The following is a 25,681-nucleotide window of genomic DNA, read 5'->3' on the forward strand; positions in this document are numbered from 1 at the left end:
TCGCTTTGGTACCATTATTATAACTAACAAAATAATACTAATTCCTCAATATCATCAACTACAAGGTGTTTACATTTTAATGTCTCACAAATAGTATAAATTTTCAAACTGGTTGGTCTGTCTGTAATAGTCTTTTAAAGAAATCCTTAGGTCCCATGTGTATCTTTTTTCTTCCTTGCTCTTATTTTTCCTCAGATTTCTTTGCTGAAGATGTCAATTCTTCTGTCTGGATTTTGCTGATTTTATCTTTGTTTTCTTGCTTATCTTGGATAAACCCTGATAGTTGTATCTTAACCAGCTAGGTTCTTAGCCTTGGCCAGAGGTTACACTCACCTGGGAAGCTTTTAAAATCCTGACATGTGTGGAAAGCAGCTTGTCGCTTCCTCGTTAAGTTAAACATAGAGTTACCACATGACCCATCCATTTCACTCCTAAAGAATTGAAACAGGTTCAAACACAGTTTTGTATTCATATGTTCACAGCAGCACTATTTTCAATACCCAAAATATGGAAACAACCCAAATGTCCTTCAGCTAAGGAAAGGGTCAACAGAATGTGGTGCAGTTGGATATTATGCATCCTTAGAAGTCATGAGGTACTCATGCATGTTTACAACACGGATGAACCTTGAAAACACTGTGGTAAATGGAATAAGCCTGACACAAAGGCCACATATTATATGATGTCATTTGTATGGAATGTCTAGAATACAAAAACCCATAGAAACAGAACATAGATTAGGGAGTGGTTGTCAAAGTCTGGGAAAAGAAGAAAATGGGGAGTGGCTGCTTAGAGTATGGGGATTCCTTTTGGGATGATGAAAATTTTCAGAACTAAATAGTGTTGATGATTGTATAATTGTGAATGTACTCAACACTACAGAATTATTGCACTTCGAAGTGGCTTAAATGGTTTTATGTTATGTGTATTTTACCACAATTTTTTTTATAATTCTGATGTATAAAAACACATCAGACCAAGTAATTCATAATCTCTTAAGTGTGACCCAACCATTAGAATATTCTGAAGCCCTCCAAGGGATGCCAGTGTACAGCCAAGGTGTGGAATCATTGACAGAGGCTGGATGGGTCAGGATCATGTCTTTCAAGCCTTCCTCACAGGTGGTGGTGGCATGCTGTATTTAAACGCACGCAAGTGTGCGTCTGTATTCTAAAGGATAGCCATGTCGCTTGTGCTCCTTTCCAACAGTAGATGCTGTCAGGCATCTGCTGCCTGCAGTCACAAAAAAAAAAAAAAACAGTTCTCTCTTTTTTTAGAAAATAAAATTTTGGAAAACCTAAGAAAACGATCAATCGCCTTCATTTTTTTCTTTTTTTACATGAGAGGAAGGGGCCCTCTGTTTCTAGCTACCATCTAGATGTGTAAAACAGTGCCACCCATAGCCTCGCCCATGAGATGGCAGCACCCAGACAAGTGGCCCCCAGGCTGCCCCGCACATGCGCACACCTCCTGCCCAGCACGGACTCCAGTTCTGCCCCTGCTTCTTCTCAAAAAAAAAAAAAAAAAAAAAGAGGCAAGAGGCAAAGAAACCATTCCTGACTCCTTGGGGAGGCAGGCGAGCCCCCCTCCTCTAGTCATTTCTCCTGCACTAACTGGTGCTGCCGTCACACCCGTAGAATCTCAGCAGTGCGTGCTTCCCTACCCTGCGCAGGAAATGTCATTTCCTTGCAAGACTCACTTCCCATGAGCACTGATAGGCCACAGCTGCTGCTGGCTCTGCAGCCTTGGCAGAGTTGCAAATAGGTTAAATGGAAATGGGAGTTCTCGTTCTCCTCTGCTTCAGCCAGCTTCCTTTTCTGGCCAAATCTGAATAAACTCAAAGGAACTGGGCAAGTGGTTTGCGGCTCCCCGCGGAGCTTCACAAAGATAAGTTCTACTTATGTGATCCAAGAGATGGTTGGCTTGTGATTTTCTTTGCTCAGCATTACTCGTTAATATCCTGAACTCACATTTCTGAAAACAACTGTGGCTGAGATGTGCTCCTGGAGCAGAACTACAAGTTAAACTTGGAAATCAAACCTCCCACTTTCACGCTCAGCCTTTTGTAGTACTGGCTAAGTACTCTTCTCTTTTAACAGCATGGGATTTTCACTTAAAATGTTAGTTACAAAGAATCAAAGACACTCAGAGGAAGTGTGTTGTATTTTTTGGAGGGGGGGTGGTTTAAGCGCTAGATTTTGAAGCCAGACGACCTCAAAGGGAATATCTCAGCTCCATAATTCATGTACCAATTGTGCAAATGTAGACAGGTTACTCAGTTTCTCTGGTTCCATAATCTCATTCCTAAAGTATATATGAATATTATGTATTGCATAGGACAAGGGTAAAAACTGAGAGAAACTAAGTAAAGCAAGTAAACTGAGCACGTATCCAACAAATGTCACTTTCCTAAATATGTATTGCTTATGTGATCCTCAAATTTAATCCCTGAGAGGCAGGGAGGTTAAGAGATGGGATGCAAAATGCCTTTTTTCTTTCCTGTGGGCATGTCCTGAAAGCTACAAAGAACTGGGTACCATCATGAAATTTTGCATTGGGTTAAACCAAGTTAGAATTTAGGATCTGCTGATAATGTCTTGACCTGTCAACCGGGGATCCACGACCTCTTAAAGATAGAGGTGTAAGTCAGGTACAGAATGATGGAGCCAAGGCATACAGTGACTGCCTCTCAATTAGGAATTGCATCCTGCTGCTGCTTTTCACAAAACGTATTTTCCAAATTTTTCAATTTTCTTCTATGATGTCATGCTTAATGAATGCATAGTGAGGATATGGTGTAGAAAAAAGATGGGCAGCTCTGTGGCAGCTAGTTTGAAAATCAAATCAAAAAATAAATTAACCTGAGAAATGGAAAACTTGAGATTAAAATATGTTGGTTTGAGCCTTTTCAGACTTTCTTTTGGCCAAGTCCTTGATGAATTTTTGTGAATGGCTTACGTTTTCTTTGATGTTTTTGCGGTGAGCTTTTTTGCGGCACAATTTTCTTTCTTTCCTCTTGTAAGAGATGAGGTGTTGCTGTGTTGGCCAAGTTGGTTTCAAACTCCTGGCCTCAGGTGATCCTCCTGCCTTTGCCTCCCAGATTGCTGGGATTACAGGCATGAGCCATTGTACCCTGCCTGACACAAGTTTTTAAAATGTATTCTCTGAGATGCATTTGTGTGTATTTAGTTTGTCCATTGTAGTATTCAAATTCTGTCATTACCTTTTTTAATGTACTGTTTCTATCCAGTTTTGAAAGAGGAATGTCAATGTTCCCCACTACAATGTTGCCTTTGTCAGTTTCTCCTTTTATTTCTTTTTTTTTTTTTTTTTTTTTTTTGAGACAGAGTCTCACTCCGTCACCAGGCGCCAGGCTGCAGTGCAGTGGCGCGACCTCGGCTCACTGTAACCTCCGCCTCCCAGGTTCAAGCAATTCTCCTGCCTCAGCCTCCCAAGTAGCTGGGACTACAGGTGCACGCCACCACGCCCAGCTAATTTTTTTGTATTTTTAGTAGAGACGGGGTTTCACCATGTTGGCCAGGATGGTCTCCATCTCTTGACCTCGTGATCTGCCCCCCTCAGCCTCCCAAAGTGCTGAGATTACAGGCGTGAGCCACTGTGCCCGGCCTCTCCTTGTATTTCTAATAATTTATGTTTTAGAGACTTAACTAGTCTTATTGAGTGCCTACAGGTTTATGAGTGCTGCATCCTTTCTGTAAATGTTGCTCATTATTTAGTTTGAGGTTTTAGACTCAATTCCTCCTTGTCAAATATTAATATATACTGGAATTTTCCCCCACAAATGTACCCGGCATATCTTAACTCATCCCTTGATTTTCAGCTTTCCTTTACCACTTTTGTTTTAGGGGTTTTCATCTTGTTTTGTTTCCTATCCCAGTTAGTCCATTCACATTTCATATTATGGTTGATGTAGTTCATTTTATTCCATCTTAACCTATTATGTATTTTAGTTCTCTCTTTTCCCTTCCTTATTTTTGATGGCTTTATCAAGTAACTATTCATTCCCTTTTTATCTCTCTTTTCTTTGATCAGTTTGGAAATTACATTCTACTTTTCTGTGCCCTTAATGACTGTCTTCTTTGCCCAGTGCTTATAATTTGAAGCATATATTTTTTACTGTTATGTGTAAGAGGATACTGATTTTTCCCACCAAGACCTGTCTCCCTAGACAGAAATTTTATAAATAAGTTTATTGGTTACTAGTTGTTTTTCCTGAGTTTCTCTGAGTGCTCTTACTGTGTACCACTTATTATGTCCCTCTCCCAGCAGTTTAAGAAGCAGCCATTTGTTTCAGGATTTTTTCTCTCTGGCTCCTAGATTCCCTTAGGCATATTGTTATTTTTCTTTGTCATCTCACTGGGCCCAGGTCTGCTTGTTAGAGTGCACCATGTGGCCACAGTTCTATAGGTGATAAAAGTGAAGGGCTCCCTACTCCCAAGGACCAGTGGGGCAGCGGCGGCGGCAGCTGCCAGCCTCCCTGTTCCCAGGTCCTCTGTGCAATCCCAGCCTGGGGAGCAGGGGGCAACTGCCTTGTTCTCCAGCCCCTGCTTGGCAGATAAAGCTCACTTGGGAGACCAATGTCAGCCAGATCCCCAGGGCCCACACATCTCCTCCAGCCTCACTAATCCCAGAATCTCCAGTGCTGGCCTCCAGGCCCTGCATGGTCCACCAGGAAAAAATATCTCATTAACTCCCCTGCAGCCCACTCCCAGGCCCAAGACCTCACTCACACCAGCGTCTCCCGAAACCCTGAGATGGTTAAAGAGGAAGCATAGTCCCAGGCCCCAGACCTCACTCACACCAGTGTCTGCCTCAGCCCTAAGATGGGTACAAGGGAAGTATAGTCTCCCAGTCCCAAGACCTCACTCACACCAGCGTCTCCCCCAGCCCTGAGATGGTTGCAGGGGAAGCATAGTCTATTCAGGGCCCTGCAGTCCCAGAATCTCTCTCTCTAGTACTTCTTAATAAAAATATTTCAGATTTAATTAGCTTTTATAGTCAGAGCTAGGAACCTAATCCATATTTAGAACTTAATCTGTAAGAAAAGCATATTCCAGGTACTTAACCAACTTTGAAATGAAGTCTTCTGCGGCATAGCTCCCTTCCCACCCTCTTCCACACCCCTGCTTCACCTCGGCACAGATCTCTCTGACTTGGCCTGTTGGGCTGTTTGTTTTGCACTCTCTTCTCTCTCCCTTCCGTGTGGCTGGTAGAGTAAGAATGGTCCTAGAGCTATATTTTCACATTTTCTATAATAAGACACATTAAATTTTTAAAAATAATTGATTTCAACAAAACCATTAAGTAAGATATGGTAGGCTGAATACTGGCCCCCAAAGACGTCCACATCCTAATCTCTGAGACATTTTATGGCAAAAGGGACTTCACAGGTATGATCAAATGATGATCTTAAGATGGAGATCAGCCTGGGTTTATCCACATTGGCCCTACTGTAATCACAGCTATTCTTCTGAGAGGAAGACAGGGAGATTTGACTGCAGAGGGAGAGAACGTGACAGAAGCAGAGATCAGAGTGACTGCTTTGAAGGTGGAGGCAGGCACCAGATGCTAGGCAATGCAGGAGGCCATACAGGCTGGAAAAGACAAGGAAACAGATTCTCCCCAGAGCCTCAGGAAGAAGCCAGCCCCACCAACGCCTTGACTTTCACCCAGTGAAACTCATTTTTAACTTCTGGCCTCCAGAACTATAAGACAATAAATTTGTGTTATTGTAAGCCACGTGTTTGGAGGTAATTTTTTTACTGCAGCATCAGGAAGCTAACACACAAGGTAATCCTTTGGAGAAAACTGGGTTGGCTCAGGGCAGCCCACGAGCCCAATGCCACTATTTCCTGTGTCCCCAGTCCTGAGTGTGGAGTGGGTAGACGCAGTCCTAGGATCACACCATCAAGTGCAGTGGCCCGTGATGGGCTGGAAGCGTGGCTGGGTTGCAGGCAGGGTTGTGGCTGCCCACAGCCTCTAAGCCTTCAGGGATAGTGCACACGTGGAGAGAAGTCCTTTGAGGGGATTAAGCAGTTTTTGAGCAAGCGTGCATGTGAGGAGCACATCAGAAGCTCTGAAGAGGCAAAGTCAAGCCTTTGAAGGGCATGGGCCCCAGCATGAGCTGCCCCAGAGAAGCTTCAGGCCCTTCTCTGGCTGGTAGCATCTGCTCCCTCCAGGTGCTGGCAGTGTCACCTAGTCATGCAGGTGACATGGGACCTCACACAAAAAGATGTAAGTAAAAGCAAGATTGATGAGCTTGGTCATGCCCCATGTAGTAGTTCATATCCAGAGTCGTGCGAGAACATCAGAAGTGTAGACAAAGAGGAAACCAAAAGAACAGTAAGAGGGTTCAAGAGACATGTTCGCAAAATGGTCATGAGGAGGGAGGCATCCTCTCCAAATGCATGTATTTGTGACAGTCAGTTCCTCGCAAAGAGCCCTGAAATCTCCAGATACGATTTCCTGAAAAGGAAACAGTTAAAGGAAACAGTTAAAGGTGGCTCCTCTTTATCTGCCATGTGTCAGCCAGGCAGCCTTGTCACTTTGACTTTCTTGAAAGAGATGTGCTCCACCACTATCAAGCCCAACAGCTCCATTTAGTTCCGAGTGAGGGGTGAGCTAAGGATGCGATCTGTATCTAGGAGGCCACAGGGCATCCTTATTTTGCAACTCCATGGCACCCCCACCTACAGCCCTTTGCAGGGTGTGAGCCGTGATGGATGCCCTGCTTCCAGGATGTAAATGTCATCACTGGAGTACCCTTCACTATTGGCAGCTTCTATAAAATAGTTCTCTGCAGACAGTAAGAAACCTAAATTTGGATTTTCACTTAATTTTTATCATTCCAAGCGGAGCCATGTTTACTTTATAGAGAAATCAACAACTTTAAGACACCATCTCCCATTGCCTGCCCAGACTTCCTCATCCAGGCGCTGATTTGTCCACCACCAAAAAAATTGTAAAGGGTGGTGTCAATGTCAATTTCCAGGTTTAATACTGTCCTGTAATTCGGCAGGATGCCTCCATTGGAGGAGATAGGGTGAAAGGTACATCGGCCCTCTCTCTACTACATTTTTCAACTTCTTGTGAATATATATTTATTTCACAATTAAAAGCAAAGGTTAAAAATGATAAACTGTAATGTAATAATATGGTTTGTATCACAGGTTTTTGAAAACCCAATAAAAAATAAAAATGAAAAAAAGATGATACAGATCGCACTGTCCATTAGAAAAATAACATAAGCTGTAAATGCAAGCTGTGTGTGTAATTGTCTAGTTGCCACATTTTAAAAAGCAAAGAACAGACAGAATTATTCTAATAACATTTCTTAACCCAGTATATTTAAAATACTGTCATTTTGACAGTACAAAAAAAATTAAGATATTTTGCTTTTTTTCTTACTAAGTCTTTGAAAGCCAGCCAGTATTTTCTACTTCTAGAACTTCTGTGTTTGGACCAGCCATCTTTCAAGTGCTAAATACCCACATGTCCAACAGAATAGCAAAAGTCTAGACAGTATTGGGGCTATAATTGCAAAATTTTTAATGACTTCTTAACCTGTATTTTTTAACATCTTTATTGAGATTCACATACCATAAAATTCACCCATTTAAAGTATATTATTCAGCTGGGGATGGTGGCTCATGCCTGTGATTGCAGCAGTTTGGGAAGCCAAGGCAGGTGGATCACCTGAACCCAGGAGTTCGAAACCGTCCTGGGCAATATGGCCAAACCCTGTCCCGACAAAAAATACAAAAAGAGGCCGGGTGCGGTGGCTCACGCCTGCAATCCCAACACTTTGGGAGACCAAGGCAGGCAGATCACTCAAGGTCAGGAGTTCGAGACCAGCCCGTCCAACATGGTGAAACCCCGTCTCTACTAAAAATACAAAAATTAGCCGGGTGTAGTGGTGCACGCCTGTAGTCCCAGCTACTTGGGAGGCTGAGGCAGGAGAATTGCTTGAATCCGGGAGATGGAGGTTGCAGTGGGCCAAGATTGTGCCACTGCACTCCAGCCTGGGCAACAGAGCAAGACTCTATCTCAAAAAAACAAAAATAAAAATAAATTAAGTACATTATTCAGTGGTTTTTAGCATATTCAGAGTTGTGTCAGCATCACTGCAATCAATTTTAAGACATTTTCAGCACCCCAGAAAGAAACCCCATGCCCATTCACAGTCACTCCACATTCCCTCCCACTTGCCCACCCATCCCCAGCCACTAACCTGCTCTCTGTCTCTACCTGTTGGCCTATTCTGGATATTTCATATAAATTGAATCATACAATATGTGACCTTTTGTGTTTGGCTTTTATCACTTAGCATAATACTTTCAAGGTCCATCCTTGTAGCATGTATCTGAATTTCATTCTTTTTTATGGCTAAATATTCCATTGTGTGAATATACCACATTTTATTTGTTCATCAGTTAATGTGCATTTGGGCCGTTGTTACTTCTTGGCTATTGTGAGTTGTGTTGCTGTGAACATCCTTGTACACCTTGCGGAAGCACGTGTTTTCATTCCCTTGGGTGTAGCTGCTGTACACAATCATTCTTGAACTGTACTACAGTTGTTTTTTCATGCATTTCTCTTGGCTGTTATCTGCCTGCTGTCTGCATTCTTCAAATACCTGAGCATTTCCAGCAACTACACTGCCAATCTCCCCATGGTCTTGAAGGGTTTGCTTCCATTCCCCTGAGCATTACACTCAGTTGGCGCTGGTGGCCTGGCTCTGGCCAGGTCACCAAGAAAGGGCCGAGGATGGGAAGGGCTTTCATCACTGTCTTCCAAGGGAAAGGAAGCCTTGCATTTGCACAGCTCCAGGAGAGCCACTGTTTTGCATCAGAAGAGTTTAGGATACTTTTATCAAAAAATAAAGGAAATAATCTTAATATCTAAAGGCCTAAACTTTGTAGTAAACTCTGCAGCTTTCTGTAATAAGAGTCCCAAAGGTAAGCGACAGGAACATATTGCTCTAATTCAGAAAGAAACCATGTGACTGGTGAAAGGTGATGTCTTTGCAAACTGCCCAGAAGGAAGATCTTGTCCCACCAATGGGCAGTGTCCTCAGGGTTGAACCCAGCATCAGTGTCCCTTTGTCTTGATGCTGAGAGAAATAATTAGCCACGTTGTTTGAACCAGAAAGCACATCAGTAATGGGTCCAAAAGAAAGCCACATACTGCAGGCTAAGTTTGTGGGATGCAGGGGTCAGAATGAAAACCCAGAACTTTTATCACTGAGCTGATCATCAAAGCCTTTAAGTCTTGCTTTGCTTAAAAACAGCTGAGTCCCTCAGATGTCACAGTTTCCTAGTTCATGTGAGTACATGAGAACATCTTGTTCCTAAACAGCATGAAGAATGCTCCTGGGAGGGGTGCCTTCCCCTGCCGAGCTCGGCTGCAGGCTTGTGGCAACTCCATGTGTGGTGGCCGCTCTGGGAATCTTGTTCCTCCTCTGCCAGGGCTTGCCCTGAGACCTTACATAGGTACCTCCTTCTCTTTGAATTCATTCCTTCATTCAGCACAGTGGCTGAGGCACCATGTGAGGCACTGGGAACAGGCCAGGGTCACTGTGTTCAAGGAGCTGACAGGTGCATGGGGGTGTTTGCGCACAGCCTGGGTCATGGGCTCCACCCCAGCTGCCTAGACCCAAGATTCCTTGTCGAGGCAGCAAAAGCAAGTGATTAGGCCAGGGCTAGTTGCTTAGAAGAGGGAGGTGAGCTGGGGGAGGGCCCGGCACCCAGCCAGGGAGTGAGGATTCCGTAGGAGTGAGCCATCCTGGAAACCATTGGAGGTTTCTGGGCCATGGGTTGATGTGATGGGCATGTGTCTCTAGAGGATGACTTCAGCGGCTGTGCAGGGGCAGCAAGGTGGGGCACAAGCCCCTTATTCTTACCGAGGCTGCACCAGCAACATCAGCAAGGCTGGGAAGATGCCCACAGGTCTCGTGTGAGGGTGACCAGCTTCCCAGACTCCTGGGAATAATTTCATTAGGAGATGAAAGTAAAGCTCTGCACTGCTGGGTGCTGGGGACATGACCAGGGAGTTCACAGTCTCATGTCGGAGACAAACACAGAAACCTCACAAAGTATATTGACAGCCCAGTGTGGCTGGTGCTGGAATGGTGATAGAGCATATTTATGAATACCCGGGGAGGGACACGGGAGGAGGGCGGTTTATTAAGGAGGACCCCTGGGAACAGCGGAAAGTGGTCCGACTTCTGACCACAAGGCCAGGACATGCTGGCTGAATGTCAGTTTTGTCCTGTCCCCTGGCCAAGGGTCCCCTTCCCCCAGAAGTGCTGACACATGTACTCAGACATCTCCTAGAGCCTGTGATGTGAGGGTTCTGCAGAAGAGCTTAGGAGCAGCATCTTCAGGGATGAGTCATGCTAACCAGGGCACTGCCTGTTCCCGGCTCACTGCCCCCTGCCCAACACTGCTGACTCCCCATGTCCCACCCTCTGTTCTGTCTCTCACCTCCACTCTCCATGACCACCTCTTCCCGAGGGCTTCTGGGAACAGAGCTGCTGCCTTCCTGAGGCTGGGGTTGGGATGAGGATGTGTATGCTGGGCCGGGATCAAGTGTCCTCAGAGCACCGGTCCCCCTGTTCCAGCCGAGGCTCTACCAGGCCCTGTGGCTCAGGGCAATGTTTTTCCCTCTCACCATTTTGGTGCTCCCTTCAGCCTGACTTTTTTTTTTTGGAGGGGGGGTGGGCAGAGACAGAGGGAGCCCAGGTAGTTGGGTAAGTTGGTATATGTATGACCCCAGTATTGTTAGCCTGTGACCTTATTACTGGAAGGCTCCCAAGCCCTAGGTAATTGCTGGCCATGTGTTTTCAAGTCCGTGGATGTCACATAGCAGCTCCCTGTGGGAGGTGAGCAGAGGAACACAGTGCAGCCATTGGGAAGAGAGAGTTCAGCCTGTGCGTGCTGACGTGGAAAGATGCCCGGATGCTGAGCATGCAGGAGAACGTGTGGTGGGAAACCGTGTGGACAGTGCTGTCTGACTCGTTTGTCTCTGTATTCACCACCATTTCTTGCATGAGCCAGATGTCAGCACGTGAGGGAAAAGGTAGGAAAGCTGCCACCAGCCATGGCATGCAGTCAGGAACAGTTGGCTGAGGGACTCTCCAAGAAAAACTTCTGGAAAGCCCTGGGTCAGCAAGAGGAGGAAGCCCAGGAGGAAGGGGCACTCATTGCCTCTCATCAGAGGATGTTGTTCATTCCTGATTTGACACCAAAAAGCATTAAACTCCCTTGGATGGCTTATTTAAAGAGGCCAGTAATCAGCACATTGTACAAGCCTGAATTTAAAGGAAAAAAAAGTGTGACTTCTGGCTCCTACTCTGGAAGCTCTTTCCAGTGCTGAGTGCCACATTTCTGGTGCAAGACCCTTGACTCAGATTCAGCTGTTTTCATTGCTCTGGAAATTGTGAAACTCTCAGAGTGGTGACATCTCAATGCTACCCCCCATCTGGAAGCCCACAAAGTCAGGAACTTCTCCAATCAAACAGATTAGTGTGGGGAATCTCTGTACTGTCCAACCGAGCAGGGTGCTGTCATTCATCACCGGATGAAGGTGACAGGCAAAACCAAAGAGGCAGTGAATCCTCAGGTTTCCGCAAAGAAGTCATCTGGGGGTGGGGGAGCGGACTCGGAACGTGCCTTTTTCCTGCAGTTTTCTGCTGAGCTTACCTGCTCAATTATATTTGATCAAAGCAAATATTAAAACCAGAACTGGTTCAAGTCGACTTTGAAAAAAGGTGTCCCTGAAGGAGCAGCATAGCGAGAGGCAGCCTGATTATCTCCCCCGGAGCAGGTGGTCAACATACCATCAGGCACTTGCTCATTCCCCAGCACATGTCCTGGGAAGGAGCAGCCTCAGCATTTTGCATCACCTTGTAGCTAATTGTAGAAGAGCCAGGATTCTGGCCTTGCCACTGTGGTTTTGGTGGCGTGAAACAGAGTTCAGGGACAGACAGGCAGCCAAGCTTTGGTCTCTCCCCAAATCAAGGAGTGTGACCTCTGACGGGACATTACCTCTGGCAGTTTGCCTCAGCTCTGTTGTCGCCATCCCAGGGAAATGTCAGGTTTTCCTCTGACGTGATGTTTGGGCCCTGAGTTCTGCCCAGTTCCCAGAAGGGCCTGGTGACAGTTGTGGCGGTGCTGACATGTAACGTGTGCTTGACTGTTTGGATGCTTTTGTCTCGGGAGCCTCTGTTGTGCAATGCTGCAATGCCAGCTCCAGGGGACTCCTGACTAGTGGCTGGCACTGTTTGTAGCCACTGTCCCCATGTGGCCTTCTCTGCACTTGACCATCAGAGGTCGGGGGAGGGTGGATGAGTAAGTGTGATGAGAGACAGCTATCTGTCTCCTGTTTCATAAATGTCTCCCTACCCTGAGCAGTGGTCCAGACAAGCAGATAGAAATCACCCATAAAACCCAGCTCCTCTAAAGTACAGGTGTAGGTATAGAAGACAGGAAGCTATTCCCTGCCTTCAGTTAGAAGTGTAGCAGGTGATAGCATCCTGTAGGAACACTGTAGGGTGCAAAGACACTTCCATCCCCTGGTGTTGTGGTCCATGGCCCTACCTTCTAGAAGAACTGTACCCAAAGTGTGCCTGGCAGGAAAATGGCTACCTGGTTTTGGGTTTATGTTTTGGAAAAATGTGTACTCCATTGCAGGGTGGAGGTCGGGGGAAGGAAAGCCTGGTAGTACTCAAAAAAATAAGTCTCAGCCTGATTCCTCTTAGATGAGCGCTGTTTCTCATTCAGGGATGCTAGTCAGAAGCAAGGGAGCAATGACATGTGTGTCCCTACCCCGCAATTACCTCCCTAAGAAATTCCACAGGTAGGGCTGGGTCACCAGGTCCTGCAAAGCAGACCCCGTGGCTCTGGTGCACAGACCTCAACAGGAACCTCTGCCTTAACGTATGTGTCCATTCAAAAAGGACTCATTCCTACAGAGGGAACAGAAGGCTTGTGAGATGGGAACCACTGCCAGCTGCCCAAGACTTTGGGCACTTTGAGATCCATATGAAATAGTTTCATTCCCAGCTGGGCACTGTGGCTCACACCTGTAATCCCAGCACTTTTGGCAGCTGATCACAAGGTCAGGAGTTCGAGACCAGCCTTGCCAATATGGTGAAACCCCATCTCTAAAAAAAATATTAAAAATTAGCCGAGCGTGGTGGTACACGCCTGTAGTCCCAGCTACTCGGGAGGCTGAGGCAGAAGAATTGCTTGAAACTGGGAGGCAGAGGTTGCAGTGAGTCAAGATCACGCCATTGCACTCCAGCCTGGGCAATAGAGCAAGACTCCATCTCAAAATATAAATAATAAAATAGTTTCATTCCCTTTCCTATAATGATGTGGAATGCCAAAGAAAGAGACCATCGCATAGTGGGCTTCTGTTTCCTTTTTTCTTTTTTTTGGAGACAAGAGTCTGTCTCATTTTGTTGCCCAGGCTATAGTGCAATGTCACAATCTCGGCTCACTGCAAGCAGTTCTCCTGCCTCGGCCTTCCAGTAGCTGGAATTACAGGCATGCACCACCGCGCCCAGCTAATTTCTTTGTATTTTTACTAGAGATGGGGTCTTGTCACGTTGGTCAAGCTGGTCTCAAACTCCTGGTCTCAAGTTATCCACCCACTTAGCCTCCCAAAGTGCTATGATTACAGGCATGCGTCACCAAGCCCAGCCTTTTTTAACTGAACATGAGACATTCAGAAAAACAACAGGCTGGTGCGGCATGCTGACAGAAGTGGGTAAGAGCGAGGGCAACTGTGGGTGCATAATTCAGGCAGAGACACTTGAGAGGAAACAAGGGCTCTATCTACAGTCACCCTGGGACAGTGGATGTGGACTGGACGTGTGGTCATGCTGATGAAGAGTGTGTACTCTTGCACCTTGTTTCTCTCTTGTCCCAACAAGCAAAGATGAAACATATTAATTATTAACTGTGACATAGGATAGTAGGCAGGGATATGAATTTGCTCATCCCTCTTCCAGCAATAACACAGAGGAAATAAGAGGGCAAATCCCCACCACCTCCCTCCATATTAAGAATATCAAGAGCGAAACTCCGTCTCAAGGAAAAAAAAAAAAAAAAGAATATCTCATATCGGAAATTCAAGGCTTATAGGAAGAATGGAGATGGAGTGTGTACCGGGAGAGGGGAAGTAAAAAGGCACTCCTGGCGTCTTTGAAATGGCCTCTTTCTCAGCTACCACACTTCAGTTTGGATGGTCCCTTTAGGCATTCTTCTGCTGCCTAAAATGGTGGCAGAATTAAAAGTAGCAATGTTATGCTGTTAAATGTAAGCATTTTGAAAAACAAACCTACTGGATTCTAAAAATAAAAATTAAAAAAAAAGATTTTGTGGACTGAGGGCTATTTTTAGAGGAACACCATGTGGTTGATATTCATAAGTTTGGGTTTCACAATACCTCTTGTTGCTATAAAGAAAAGACTGAAAAAATGTAGACATAAATGTATGTGTCCCTATTTCAGTGTGATTTTTTTTAAAAATTGGGAAATATAAAGAGCATGATAAAAATGGTCTATTTGAGGAATAAGCTTTTATCGCTGGTGACTGACTATGACAAGGCTGTGGCAGCGCCTCTCCATGCTGGGATCTTACCAGGGACAATTGCTGCATGAATTGCAGGCAGCGTGGAAGGATGTCCAGACTTGTCATAAGCCACAGGAGGGGCACAGATGTCATGCTTACCTTCCTCAGTGCAGGTGAACAGGAGCAGGCAGTTTAGCATGTGCCATCTGAGACCACATGCTGAAATTCTACCAAAAATGTATTGGCTGGGCATGGTGGCTCACGCCTGTAAACCCAGCACTTTAGGAGGCCGAGTCAGGAAAATCACCTGAGGTTAGGAGATTGAGACTAGCCCGGCCAACATGGTGAAAGCCCATCTCTACTAAAAATACAAAAATTAGCTGGGTGTGGTGGCACAGGCCTGCAGTCCCAGCTACTTAAGAAGCTGAGCCATAAGAATCACTTGAATACAAGAGGTGGCAGTTGCAGTGAGCTGAGATCACATCACTGCCCTCCAGCCTAGATGACAGAGTAAGACTCTGTCTCAAAAAAAAAAAAAAGAAAAAGAATTTTTTGGTGGCTCAAGGTTTGGTTTGGTTTTGTTGTCATTGTTGTTTTTGGCCTCCCAAAGCCCCCATCAAAGTGTAACTATCTTAGGAAAGTGGAGTCCCTTAAAAATATGGTTCTGAAACTGGGTGTATCAGAAGGTACTCAAAGGCCACACAGTGCATCTTCTGGGAGGGTCAGGGTTACTTGTCAACTTGGAGGAAAAAAAAATAATGTTAAGAGACCAGGTCTTGCTAAGTTGCCCAGACTAGAATGCAGTTATTTGTTCACAGGTGAGATCATAAAACACTACGGCCTCAAACTCCTGGGTTCAAGCAGTCTTCCCACCTTAGCCTCCCGAGTAGCTGGGTCTGTAGGTGTGCACCAAGGTGGTTCCCTACCACATTTGGCAGGGAAAACATATTTTTACGAAAATAAGCATAAATATGCTATAGAGCAGAATACACCATTTACATGAAGATTAACAGGAACTTCCAAGAGATGTTCTGGCTACCACAGCCCCTTTAAGCTAAGTCTCAAATCTCCAGGAGTATGATTTTATGTGTTAGCTACCTCCACTTAACAGGATCTGGTTTGTAACTCTCTCTTCTGTTAATTTCTCTCTCCCTGGCCCAATGCCATTCTGTTTTTATTATATCTCAAAAATGCTTTAAGATTTTCCTATTCAAAGTTTTTCGTATTCTTGACTTTTAATTCACATAAACCTTAAAGTCATTTTGTCAAGTATTTTTTCAAACCTTGTCAGGATTTGTATTATCATTGTATTAAATGTAAATTCATTTGCAAAAATTGGCATTTTTGCATGACTCAGTCTTTTCATGAACATGGTATATCTCTCACTAGTAATTTTTATATTTCTTAGATTTTTGTTTCTTTCTAAAGATCACACGTGTCTTACTGAGTTTACATCTAGGAGTATCTTTTGTCACTGTGACTGTTGTTACTATCCTTTCCCGTTATGTTTTCAGTGTGATTCACTGGGGTGTCAGCTTCTGACATGTGAAATGGAAGAGCATGCCTAGCAGAGCAAGTACATACCCTTCAGAAATAGAAATTAAAGGAAAACATGACAGATAAAGTTTGCCTGTAAAAGCCTACAAATTGATGATAATAATGGTACCTTACTCATAAAGTCATTGTGAAGCTAAAAGAAATACTTTCATTTAGTTATTAATAATTAATTAAGCACTTAGAGAAGTGCCTGGTACATAGTAAATGCTCATTAATCATCACTATTAATTTCATTATCATCATTATTTTTTACTACTTATAGCATTATCATCATTAAAAGTATTATCATCATGATGCCAGAGGCAAGATTTAGCACTGTGCCCTGCGGCCCCCAACCTCTGAGTGGGAGGAGAGCAGAACAGTTTACCCCTTGGCTTCACCAGCAAAGCTAGACATCCATGTGCCTCCTGTAACTTTCCAGAGTGCAGCCACCACCTTCTACCAGACTGCTCTGACCAGCTGGCAGTGTCATGGGCCCTGCCTGGGCAGGAAGCCATGCCCCCAGAGTAGAGATGAGGAGAGAGCAACTCAGCAGTCCACCCTTGGGTCCAATCCAGAGAGCTCACATTCACACCCAGGAGGTGAGCTCGGCTGTCATTGCCACCATCTCCTGAAGGGTGAGGGGCCTTGAGGTGAGGGTCCAGGATCCCATGATATGCATCTTGACAGAGACAGGCCATGCACAAACCTGTGCATGTAAAGAACACTTAGGCCCTTGCCAGGTGCCTAGCACTGTGCTTATTTAATCTTCCCAGTAGCATTAGGACATTTTGTATATTTGGGCCCTGGGAAGGAACTGGGGAAAATGGTAGATTTTCTTCATGTCTAGTGATTTTTTTGATTCGCATAGCAACTCTGCAAAATAGGCAGGAAGTGGCAAAGGTAGGAGTAGGATCCCAGCCCAGGGCTGTGTCCATTCCCCACTCCAGCCTGCCCAGCACCCACTCCCCTGGTAACTGAGCCCAGCTCCTGGGACCCCAGTCAGACAGAGACATGTTGCGGGGGTGGCTGTGCATTACTTCAGAAAAGTAATCAGTGAAGACCTGAAGCATTGTAGCCAATTGTCTTTCCTTGTATTCTGCTCCTTCCTCCCCTGCAGGTTGTCTAATGAGTCTCAGGGCTCGTAAGTATTTCTGGGCCATCTAGTCATCTCGGCTACTGTCAGTTATCTGTGTACTTTTCCAATGGACTCTAATGCCAACTCCCTCAACTTTATGGAATAACAGTGTGATCAGCTTTAATGACCAATTTATGCACAGTAATAGTCTGATGTGGCTGTATATGTCAATTTGGGATTCTGGAGGGACTGTAACGTGAAACTCTTAATTGAACTACGTCTCTTCCATTGACCAGAGCCTCTCACCTGCAGTTTGGAGCAGCTTGGAGCAGTGTTCTTCGTCATTTAGCACCACAGCATCAATCCCGGCTGGCCTCCTGTTGTGTGCCGACACATTTTACAACCCAAGTAAATGCAACAGAACTGTTACACAAACTTTATTTCCTCAACTCCTTAGCCCTCATTGAGATAAGTTTTTAATATTTTCTCCCTGCGTGAACTGAATATTTCCTCTACTTCTTTTGTAACGGCTCTGGGTGAATCTGCTGGGCCAAATCTAAATCATTTGATTTTACTTAACAGTCAGTGAACATTCTTGTTGCAGTAAATGGTCCTATCGCTGTTTTTATTAGCTTGTCTTCATCAGTTCTATATTTTCACTTGTGGCTGACCATCAAAGCATTCTGTAATCGCTTGTCTATCTGGATTTTAGAGTCAGTAGGCACAGACCGTTAGATCCTTGGAGTATGGGACTGATATTTTTAGTTTTCAGATACTTTCCGAGCACTTTCTATGTGCCTGGCACTGTCCTAAACTGTGCTTTGAATGCACCTGAGTCAAGTGGCGTGGTCCCTTCTCCCTCCTCCCCATAGTCACTGATGCTCATGTAGGGAACTGAGGCAGGCCCACTTACCGTTACAGTGCAGGGACCGTGTGGGTGGCCCCAATATATGCATTATACATCAGACAGATAGAAAGACATGCATCTCTGTATCCTCTTAACACCATGCACATTGTAAGACCTGATGTCATTAGTTTTGTTCCCCCAAAGGGCCATAAAATTGTCATACTGGAATGGGTTTTTTGGTTTTTTTTAAATCAAACTTCTGTCAAAGCCTATAAATTTGGTTTGTTTTGATTTCAAGTTTCCTAAAACTTGGCTCTTCAGATTGCACCCCTCCCCGGCTCTTCATTCTGTGGGTTTCCTTTGGGGCCTTTTCTATGGGGTTGATCCCACCTCACAGCTATATGCCTTGCAACAGAGCACCCCTCCCCGAGAAATTTAATCCTCTAGATTAGTGGACTTTGAGAAACAAATTTGATGGTAAGTATTGTAATGGGGGCTTTTGTAAGGAACACAGCAGAGGGCCACACAACAGGAGACTCCTATGCTCTTCTAACCAATTCATAGAGAATACAGCCTTTAGCACACAGTGGGGAGAAGCGTGTTTGTTCTGTGGCATGATACATGTGCTGCCATAGCCTTCAAAGGGGCCACCAGAGGGAGTGTCAGCCGGACAAGCAGGCCTTCTACAAAGTGGTTTTGCAAGATCCATCCGTAACCATAAAAATATTTGTATCTGTTCACCCAACAATTCCACCTCCAGAAACCTTTTATAAGGAAAAAAAATCAGATTTGATAAATAATATAAGAATGATATATAAGAATAGGTTTATATATAAGAATGATAATCCTAGCTTTAGGTGGAAACAATCTAAATGTTCATCATATGGGAGTGGTTAGATTATGATGTATCTTTACAATGGAGTATTATACAGTTACTGAAAATATTCCTTAAAATGATAGTTAATGACATAAGCATCATAATATGAAGTTAAGTTAAAAAGCAAGTTATGCTATGATTCCAAATTTAAATATTGTGTATATATATACATATATATATATACACACACACACATTTTAAATCTATATGTGATTTAACAGACTAGACAAAAATACCAAAATATTAATAGCCACATATCCTAATGCAACAAAATATGTAGGGCAAGCTTGTCCAACCCATGGCCCGCAGGCCACATGCAGCCCAGGATGGCTTTGAATGTGGCCCAACACAGATTTGTAAACTAAAACATGAGATTTTTTGTGTGTGATGTTTTTTTCTTTAGCTCATCAGCTTTTGTAACTGTTCGTGTATTTTATGTGTGGCCCAAGACAAGACTTCCACTGTGGCCCAGGGAAGCCAAAAGATTCGCCACCCCTGATTTAGAGAGAGAAAGAGCAGGATCTTTATAATGTCCTGCGTAGTTTTGTTAAACTTTGGAAACAGCTACAGTAGGTACCTGTTAAGTGCACCTCCCCAGATGATAGGGACAGATCGCCCCCTTCTCTGCACCAGCCCTTATTTCGTTAGTCTTATGATCTCACATTAAAATTCTCATTGTACATTCAAGTCAGTAAGGATTGGTTTAGCTGAATGTAGCAAGAAACCCAAGTAACAGGAGCTTTAAAAAGATGGAGGTTTCTTTTTCTCACATGCAAAAGGAAGCTGGCAATAAGGCATCTGGAGCTGCCACAGTGGCTCCAGGGTCATTAAGCACCCAGGCACCTCCTTTCTGCCCCCCAGCCTTAGCGTGTAGCTCCCATATCAAACTTACCTCACAGTGTTGATGTCTGCTGGTGTTCCAGCTATCAAGTTGATATTCCAGGCAGAACAGAGACAAAGTGGGGGGCAGGCAGGCAGTGGAATGCCCCCAGTCTGAGGCAGCCCACTTTAAAGGACTTTCCTAGATGCCCCAGCAGTGATGACAGCTGACACCTCATTGGCCACCTCTAGCTGCACAGGAGTGTGGAGAGTGTAAACTTCTAGACGTACACTGGCCCCATAAGGAAAAAGGAGAGATGGATGCCGGGCAGGCCACAGTTATCTCATGTAGTTATCTCGCATTTTCATGATGTAGGCTCATAGTTATGTGTAATTCGCATTATGAAGAAATCAGCATTGATTAACCAGGCATGGTGGCACATGCCTGTGATCCCAGCTACTCAGGAGGCTGAGGCAGGAGGATCACTTAAGCCCAGGTGTTTAAGACCAGCCTGGGCGACATAGTGAGAGAGCCTGCCTCTAAAAACAATAGAGAAAGAGAGAAAAGGAGAAAAGAAAGGAAGATATGGTTGGAACGTAGTAGAGGAGTGGCATTTTGGAGAAAGCGCTGAACAGAGGTCAGAATATTTGGGGTTCATGTCTTCGCTTCTATATGGATTGACTTTTCTGGGCCTTCATTGCTCACCAAAAACTGAGGGACAGTGATTCTTGCAGCGTTCACACACACACTAGTCTCGAACTTGCAAGGGTGGGGTCCCCTTCGGTGCAGCACCCACGTATTCCTCTGGCTGCCCCTCTAGACCTTCTGCCACTCCTGCGTCCAAGCCGGAATCACCTCTCACTTGCACTTTTACTGGTCCCTTAACTAGGTCCTCTTGCCACAATACTCCACCTCTTGTTTGCCTTGACCCAAGTCAAGGTGATCTTTTTTAACCACACTGCTGAATGGGTTGGTCTTCCATTTTTAACATTTTAACAGCTTTCCCTCCCCTCTGAGTGGAGTATGGCATCTGTTTTCTGGCCCTATCCCACTTCTCTTTTTATTTTCTCTTCTCTGCCTTCCCCACCCCCATCCTCACCCTCACCCTTCTGTATCCACACTCACAACCCATTTCTGTCTCTGACCGTCTCCACGTCCAGTTGTGTCATGGGCTTCTCACCCCTGCCCCAGCTCCAGCCTCTGGGTCTCTGAGCTCCTCCTCTTCAGAGGCTATCTCCTCTGAAAAGTTTTCCCTGACTCCCTCAGGCTGAGTCATGTCTTCCAGATCCCTCTAGGCCTGTGTGCCCTCCTCTGGGCTAGCACATTCCAGATGCTAGGTCACTTATCTCAATTCTTGCCGGTTTTCCCTTCCTGGACTCAGAGCTTTCTGCAGGCAGGAATCACGTCTGCAAGTCTCACCTACACAAGTTGCCTGGAACAGAAGGCGCTCACTGCTTATCTTCAGAGTGATTCAGGGCTGGGGCTGCTCTTCCAGGGCTCCTCCAGGTTTTCTGTGTGGTAATTGGAGATAACCACGAGATAACTGTGGCCTGCCCAGCATCCATCTCACCTTTTTCCTTACAGGATCAGTGCACATTGTGTGCGGTACGTGCCTTGCACTTGTAAGAAAAAGCCCTGCCTGTCTATCAGTCATCACTACAGAGCCATTTGCTTTCAGTGCATTGGGCTCAGATTCCTCCTCTCGCCCACTCATCAGAGATCTGCTGAGCAGAGTTGTCTATCAGGACTGTGCGGGGCCCAGCGGCACAGACAGCAGTGTTTACCAGCCCTGCCTTTGCGAGGATCTCAGTTAGGGGGCTGGAAAAGGGAAGACAGACATGAACTGGAGCACGTGACCTCATAGGGATCACATACATAGATCACACAGATGGTCCAGGTGGCAGCAGAGGAGGGCAGGCTTCATGAGCATGCCACCAGGCTGCGGGCAGTGAATGGGTGGACACAAGAGAGCCATCCCTTCAGGAGAGGGCAGGAAGCCAGTCACCTCTCCTGCTGCTGCAGCACGTTTCTCCTCTTTGTCTGCCATGACTGTCTGCTGGCCAGATTCCCACCAGCTGCCCTAGGGACGCTCATGCCCTAGGTGCTGCACTGGTTGGAGACCTCACACATCTTTCTGTTGACACTGGTCAATTTTGTTGAGGGCCCAAAGACTGCTGGAGCTGCAAAGGACTATAAAGATCACCTAGAAGTTTCCAGACCTCATCATACAGGCAAGGAACTGAGACCGGAGGAAGTGGAGAGTCTCACGTGGCAAGTAGCAGAGCCACCCAGGCTGCAGCCCACCTGTCCTGACCCCGCCCTATCCCAGGGCCTTTCCAGGATGCCACCTTTTCTTCCTGAGTGCCAGAAGTAGAACATGTAGACCAACACTGGGTTGTTCAGAGACCATGCGACTGTTTATTAGAGGCGTCCCAGATGGATCCTGGAACCATGGACAGTGCCTGTAATCACAGAAGCTGAGAGTCGGAAGGAATCCGTCTGGTTCAACCCTGGTCTAGCAGACACCTTCCTTCTCCATCCTCTCTTTCTGCTCCTCATGGAGACAGAGAACTCACAGCTTACCAAGGCAGCCCATTGCATTTTTGAACGGGTTTCTCCTTATGCCATGCCATGACTCCTACATGCCACTAAAGCCTTGGAAAGATGATGGTAAACTCTGTCAAGTACTCCTGGAATGTCTGATTGCGGACACTGCTAGGATGGGTTCCTGATGAATCCCCTGAGATCAATTAAATATGGAACAGGCTCCCAGGTAACCGAATCATCCAGGCTGTTATACAGAATTGTTTGTATTAGCCCCATTTTAATTATCCAAAACATAATGTTTCCCCTTTTTTTAAGGCTCATTGGCATTCTAGCCTTTCGTTTCTGAATGTCATCTGATAGTGGGTTCATGTGTCTGTTGAGGTTAATATATGAGAACAAAACCATGTACTGTTCAGGGTGGAGGACAGTGCCAATCCTCCTCTTCTCTGTAGTAGGATTTAGATGTCTTCGCTCACCCAGCAATTTCAGGTTCTCCAGAAGGGAAGCCCAAACAAGTTCCTGTGCGGCTTTCATCGTGACTGTACCGTAGCCCCGAGAAACCCCGTGTGGCTCCTCACAGGCTCAAGATGACTTCCAGCCTTGCCACCTAAAGTGTGGCCTGCGGACCAGCAGCATCAGCATTACCCGCGGGTTGCGAGAAACACAGCATCCCAGACCCGCCCCATCCACTTGCATCAAAAATCCTCTCTATATTAATGAGAGGAAGGGAAGACTGAAGACACAGTAGCGAAGCTCATCATGGTGACTTGTTAGGAGTTGTGCTGGAGCGCTCATTCTCTACACCGCCTTGGGTCTTTTTGTTTCTAATTCAGGCTTTCACTTGCAATTAAAAGTACCTGCAAGGTCCCCCCCATCCCCTAAATCTCCACCGTCTACTTTTCCTTCTTCTTAGATGATGTGCTGCTCTCGCCTTTTCCTTCACTTTCTCTTGCACCACCATAACACTCAGCAGTTATTATGTGTGCCACGGACCTTCAAGATGCCTTTGAGCAAGCGCAGACTGAAGACCAAGCAAATGGCACGGGAAACCGAACACCTCAGATGGACCGCGGGGCTGTCCTTGGTGACTGAGCACCACTCTGTAACATGTGCTGTAGTAATGACGTGATCGCTGTTTGTCCTGGGCCTTCACTTCTAAATAGAGTGCTAAGGTGGGAGAGGAAAACCATATGAGGATATTGACCCCTGGCTGCTCTGGGTGGCAGCTCTGGCCTTTCGGAGTTTACCGTCATTTACTTAAACAGCAGTTACCCCAAATTACCCATAGATAGTTATCAATTGCTCTGAAATCCAGATAGAGTCGCTAATGATCAGCCCTTTCTTCATCACTTCCACTAGTTCCTAAAAATGTATCACTCAGGAAATGCTTTTAGAGAAAAATTGTGGCAAGACCCTTTGTTCCAGAGGAAAGATGTGCTATAACCCCAGATGATGGCTCCAGCATCCACCTGGGCCAGTGGAAACACTGGGCTCTAAGACACTTAATAAAAAGAACACTTTCAGAAGAAGCGGGCAGGAAAGAGGGAAGACAGGAGGTGCAGGCACTCAGGCAGCTGTCCTCAACCCACCCGGGATGAGCCGCGGAATAGTGTTTGCGTTACCCTGAATGCAATGATTTTTCTACCCCAGCAAAGACGGTACCCATCTCTGCATTGTTCTAAAACACTTTCCCTATGCAAGAATCGGTTTAAGGGAAGGAAATCCTCTTAGGAGAGGAGGTGCTGGGCACACATCTGATAGCTCTGCCACCAGCAGGCAGTCCTCACCCAGCCCATCACAGCCCCAGAATCCCAGGCTACAGCCTCATGCTGTTTCAGAGAGAAGACATGGGCATGTGGATCCCTCTAACTTCTCACTGTGAGGGAAGTGGGAGCTGGATGATGCATGGAACTAGCCAAGGCAGTGCTAATGACTGGCTTCGCCCCACAGTGCAGTGACAAGAGGGATCAGTCCAGGGATGGCTAACACCGTATCATAAAGGTTAGGAAATGTTCCTTCTGACCGTTCCTAGGGGCTAGAGGGCCGCAGTTCCTGACCTGTGTCCTTTCTTTGCCTTCAGGTCCACATTGGCCAACTGTATTCAACTGACAAGCTGATTATTGAGAATCGAGACATGCCCAGGACCTAGCAAGCCGGGACCAGCCACCAGCAGCAGCCAGGGACCACCTTCAGCATCCATTCTGTGTTTGAGATGGGGGCTCCCAAAGCCAGATTACAACAGCCTCTTGTGCAGCCTGCCCTGTGGGAGCTGATAAACTGAGTCACATTTGCATTCTGCTGTAGCCTTACTGAAAAAGGACGGCTGTCTGTCCTTGGTTCAAGTGTTAGAATGAAGAGCTGGAGCACCTTCCGAATAATGCCATGTGTTACCGCGTCTCCCCTCCACCCCACTCCTATCTTGTAGCTCATGACCACTGTGTATAGTATTTCTACACTTTGTTTCTTGGTCCTTGACAATAAAAAGAATTGTCTTCCTGAGCCTTTCACACCAGATAAACCCCTCCCGATTAATGCATTTTCATTTCCTACTGATACAGGGCCTGAAGAGGGCTGTGGGGGACCCACAGGGAGGGCTCAACCCTGAGCTGAGAACTGCCTTGGTGAAAGTGAGTCCAAATACCACTTGAGACTGTGGACAGTGTGGAGTAGGGCAGGGCCACAGGGGTACAAGGTGCACCCTGCAACTCATACCTGGCCCTAGTACAACAAAGGTGAGGTGTGTATAGGTACACACCCAGAGATGGGGCACTGTGGATCAGCAGCCTCAGCCCCACCCGGAGCTTACTAGAAATGCAGGCTCAAGCCCCTCCCCACACCTGGTAAATGAGAGCCCCAGCCTGACCCAAGCCCATGGTGACCCCCACCCTGGAGCCTGGGACATGCTGGGCAGCCCAAATCTGGCTGGTGGACTGAAGCACCTGGAGAGTTGGAGAGCTTTTTCAAAAGACATCTCAGCACTTCCCTCTCTGCAGATTCTGACTCAGTAAGTGAGGGGTGAGGCATGATCATTTTTCTCTATTTCTAAAGCTCTCCCAGTGTCTTTTAATGTTTAGCCAGTTGGGGACCCCTGCCCTTTCAGTATATTACAAGTAATAAGGGTATTGTTGGTGTGCTTTTATTCTTGAAAACACACTCATTCCAAACATAGAATGTATTAAATAACTTGCTTGTCATTGGGGAGTTTAGGAGGGACCAGACCCCGTCAGAGTGGCCTCCTGTTTCCTTTGCATGCAGTGCTGAGTGGATTCCGTATCTGTGTGTTCAGGTTTAGAACAGGCTTATATAAATAGCACAGGTCCCAGAATAGCTGCAGCACTGTCACCCCCTCATTTAACTCTCACAGTCATGGGAGTGA

At 45.9% G+C, this 25,681-nt stretch overlaps 1 protein-coding gene across 3 annotated transcripts in view; it reads left to right on the forward strand.

The window, feature by feature from the left end:
• LYRM4 (LYR motif containing 4) overlaps nucleotides 1-25,444 on the forward strand; it is a 155,529-nt gene extending 130,085 nt beyond the window's left edge. For 2 of the 3 annotated variants that reach the window (XR_004260391.1, XR_004260392.1), the window contains exon 4: nucleotides 24,386-24,534. Coding sequence is in view for 1 of the 3 variants with exons in the window: in XM_032250130.1 (XP_032106021.1) it covers nucleotides 24,386-24,454 (69 nt within the window). In the remaining 2 variants the exon portion in view is untranslated. Of the gene's footprint in view, nucleotides 1-24,385 lie in introns of all 3 variants that reach the window. The other variant, XM_032250130.1, reaches the window with a different exon arrangement.
• Nucleotides 25,445-25,681: the final 237 nt, after the last annotated feature.

This window comes from Sapajus apella, unplaced genomic scaffold (assembly GCF_009761245.1).
Source record: "Sapajus apella isolate SASKATOON/1434 unplaced genomic scaffold, GSC_monkey_1.0 scaffold70, whole genome shotgun sequence".
NCBI lineage: Eukaryota > Metazoa > Chordata > Mammalia > Primates > Cebidae > Sapajus > Sapajus apella.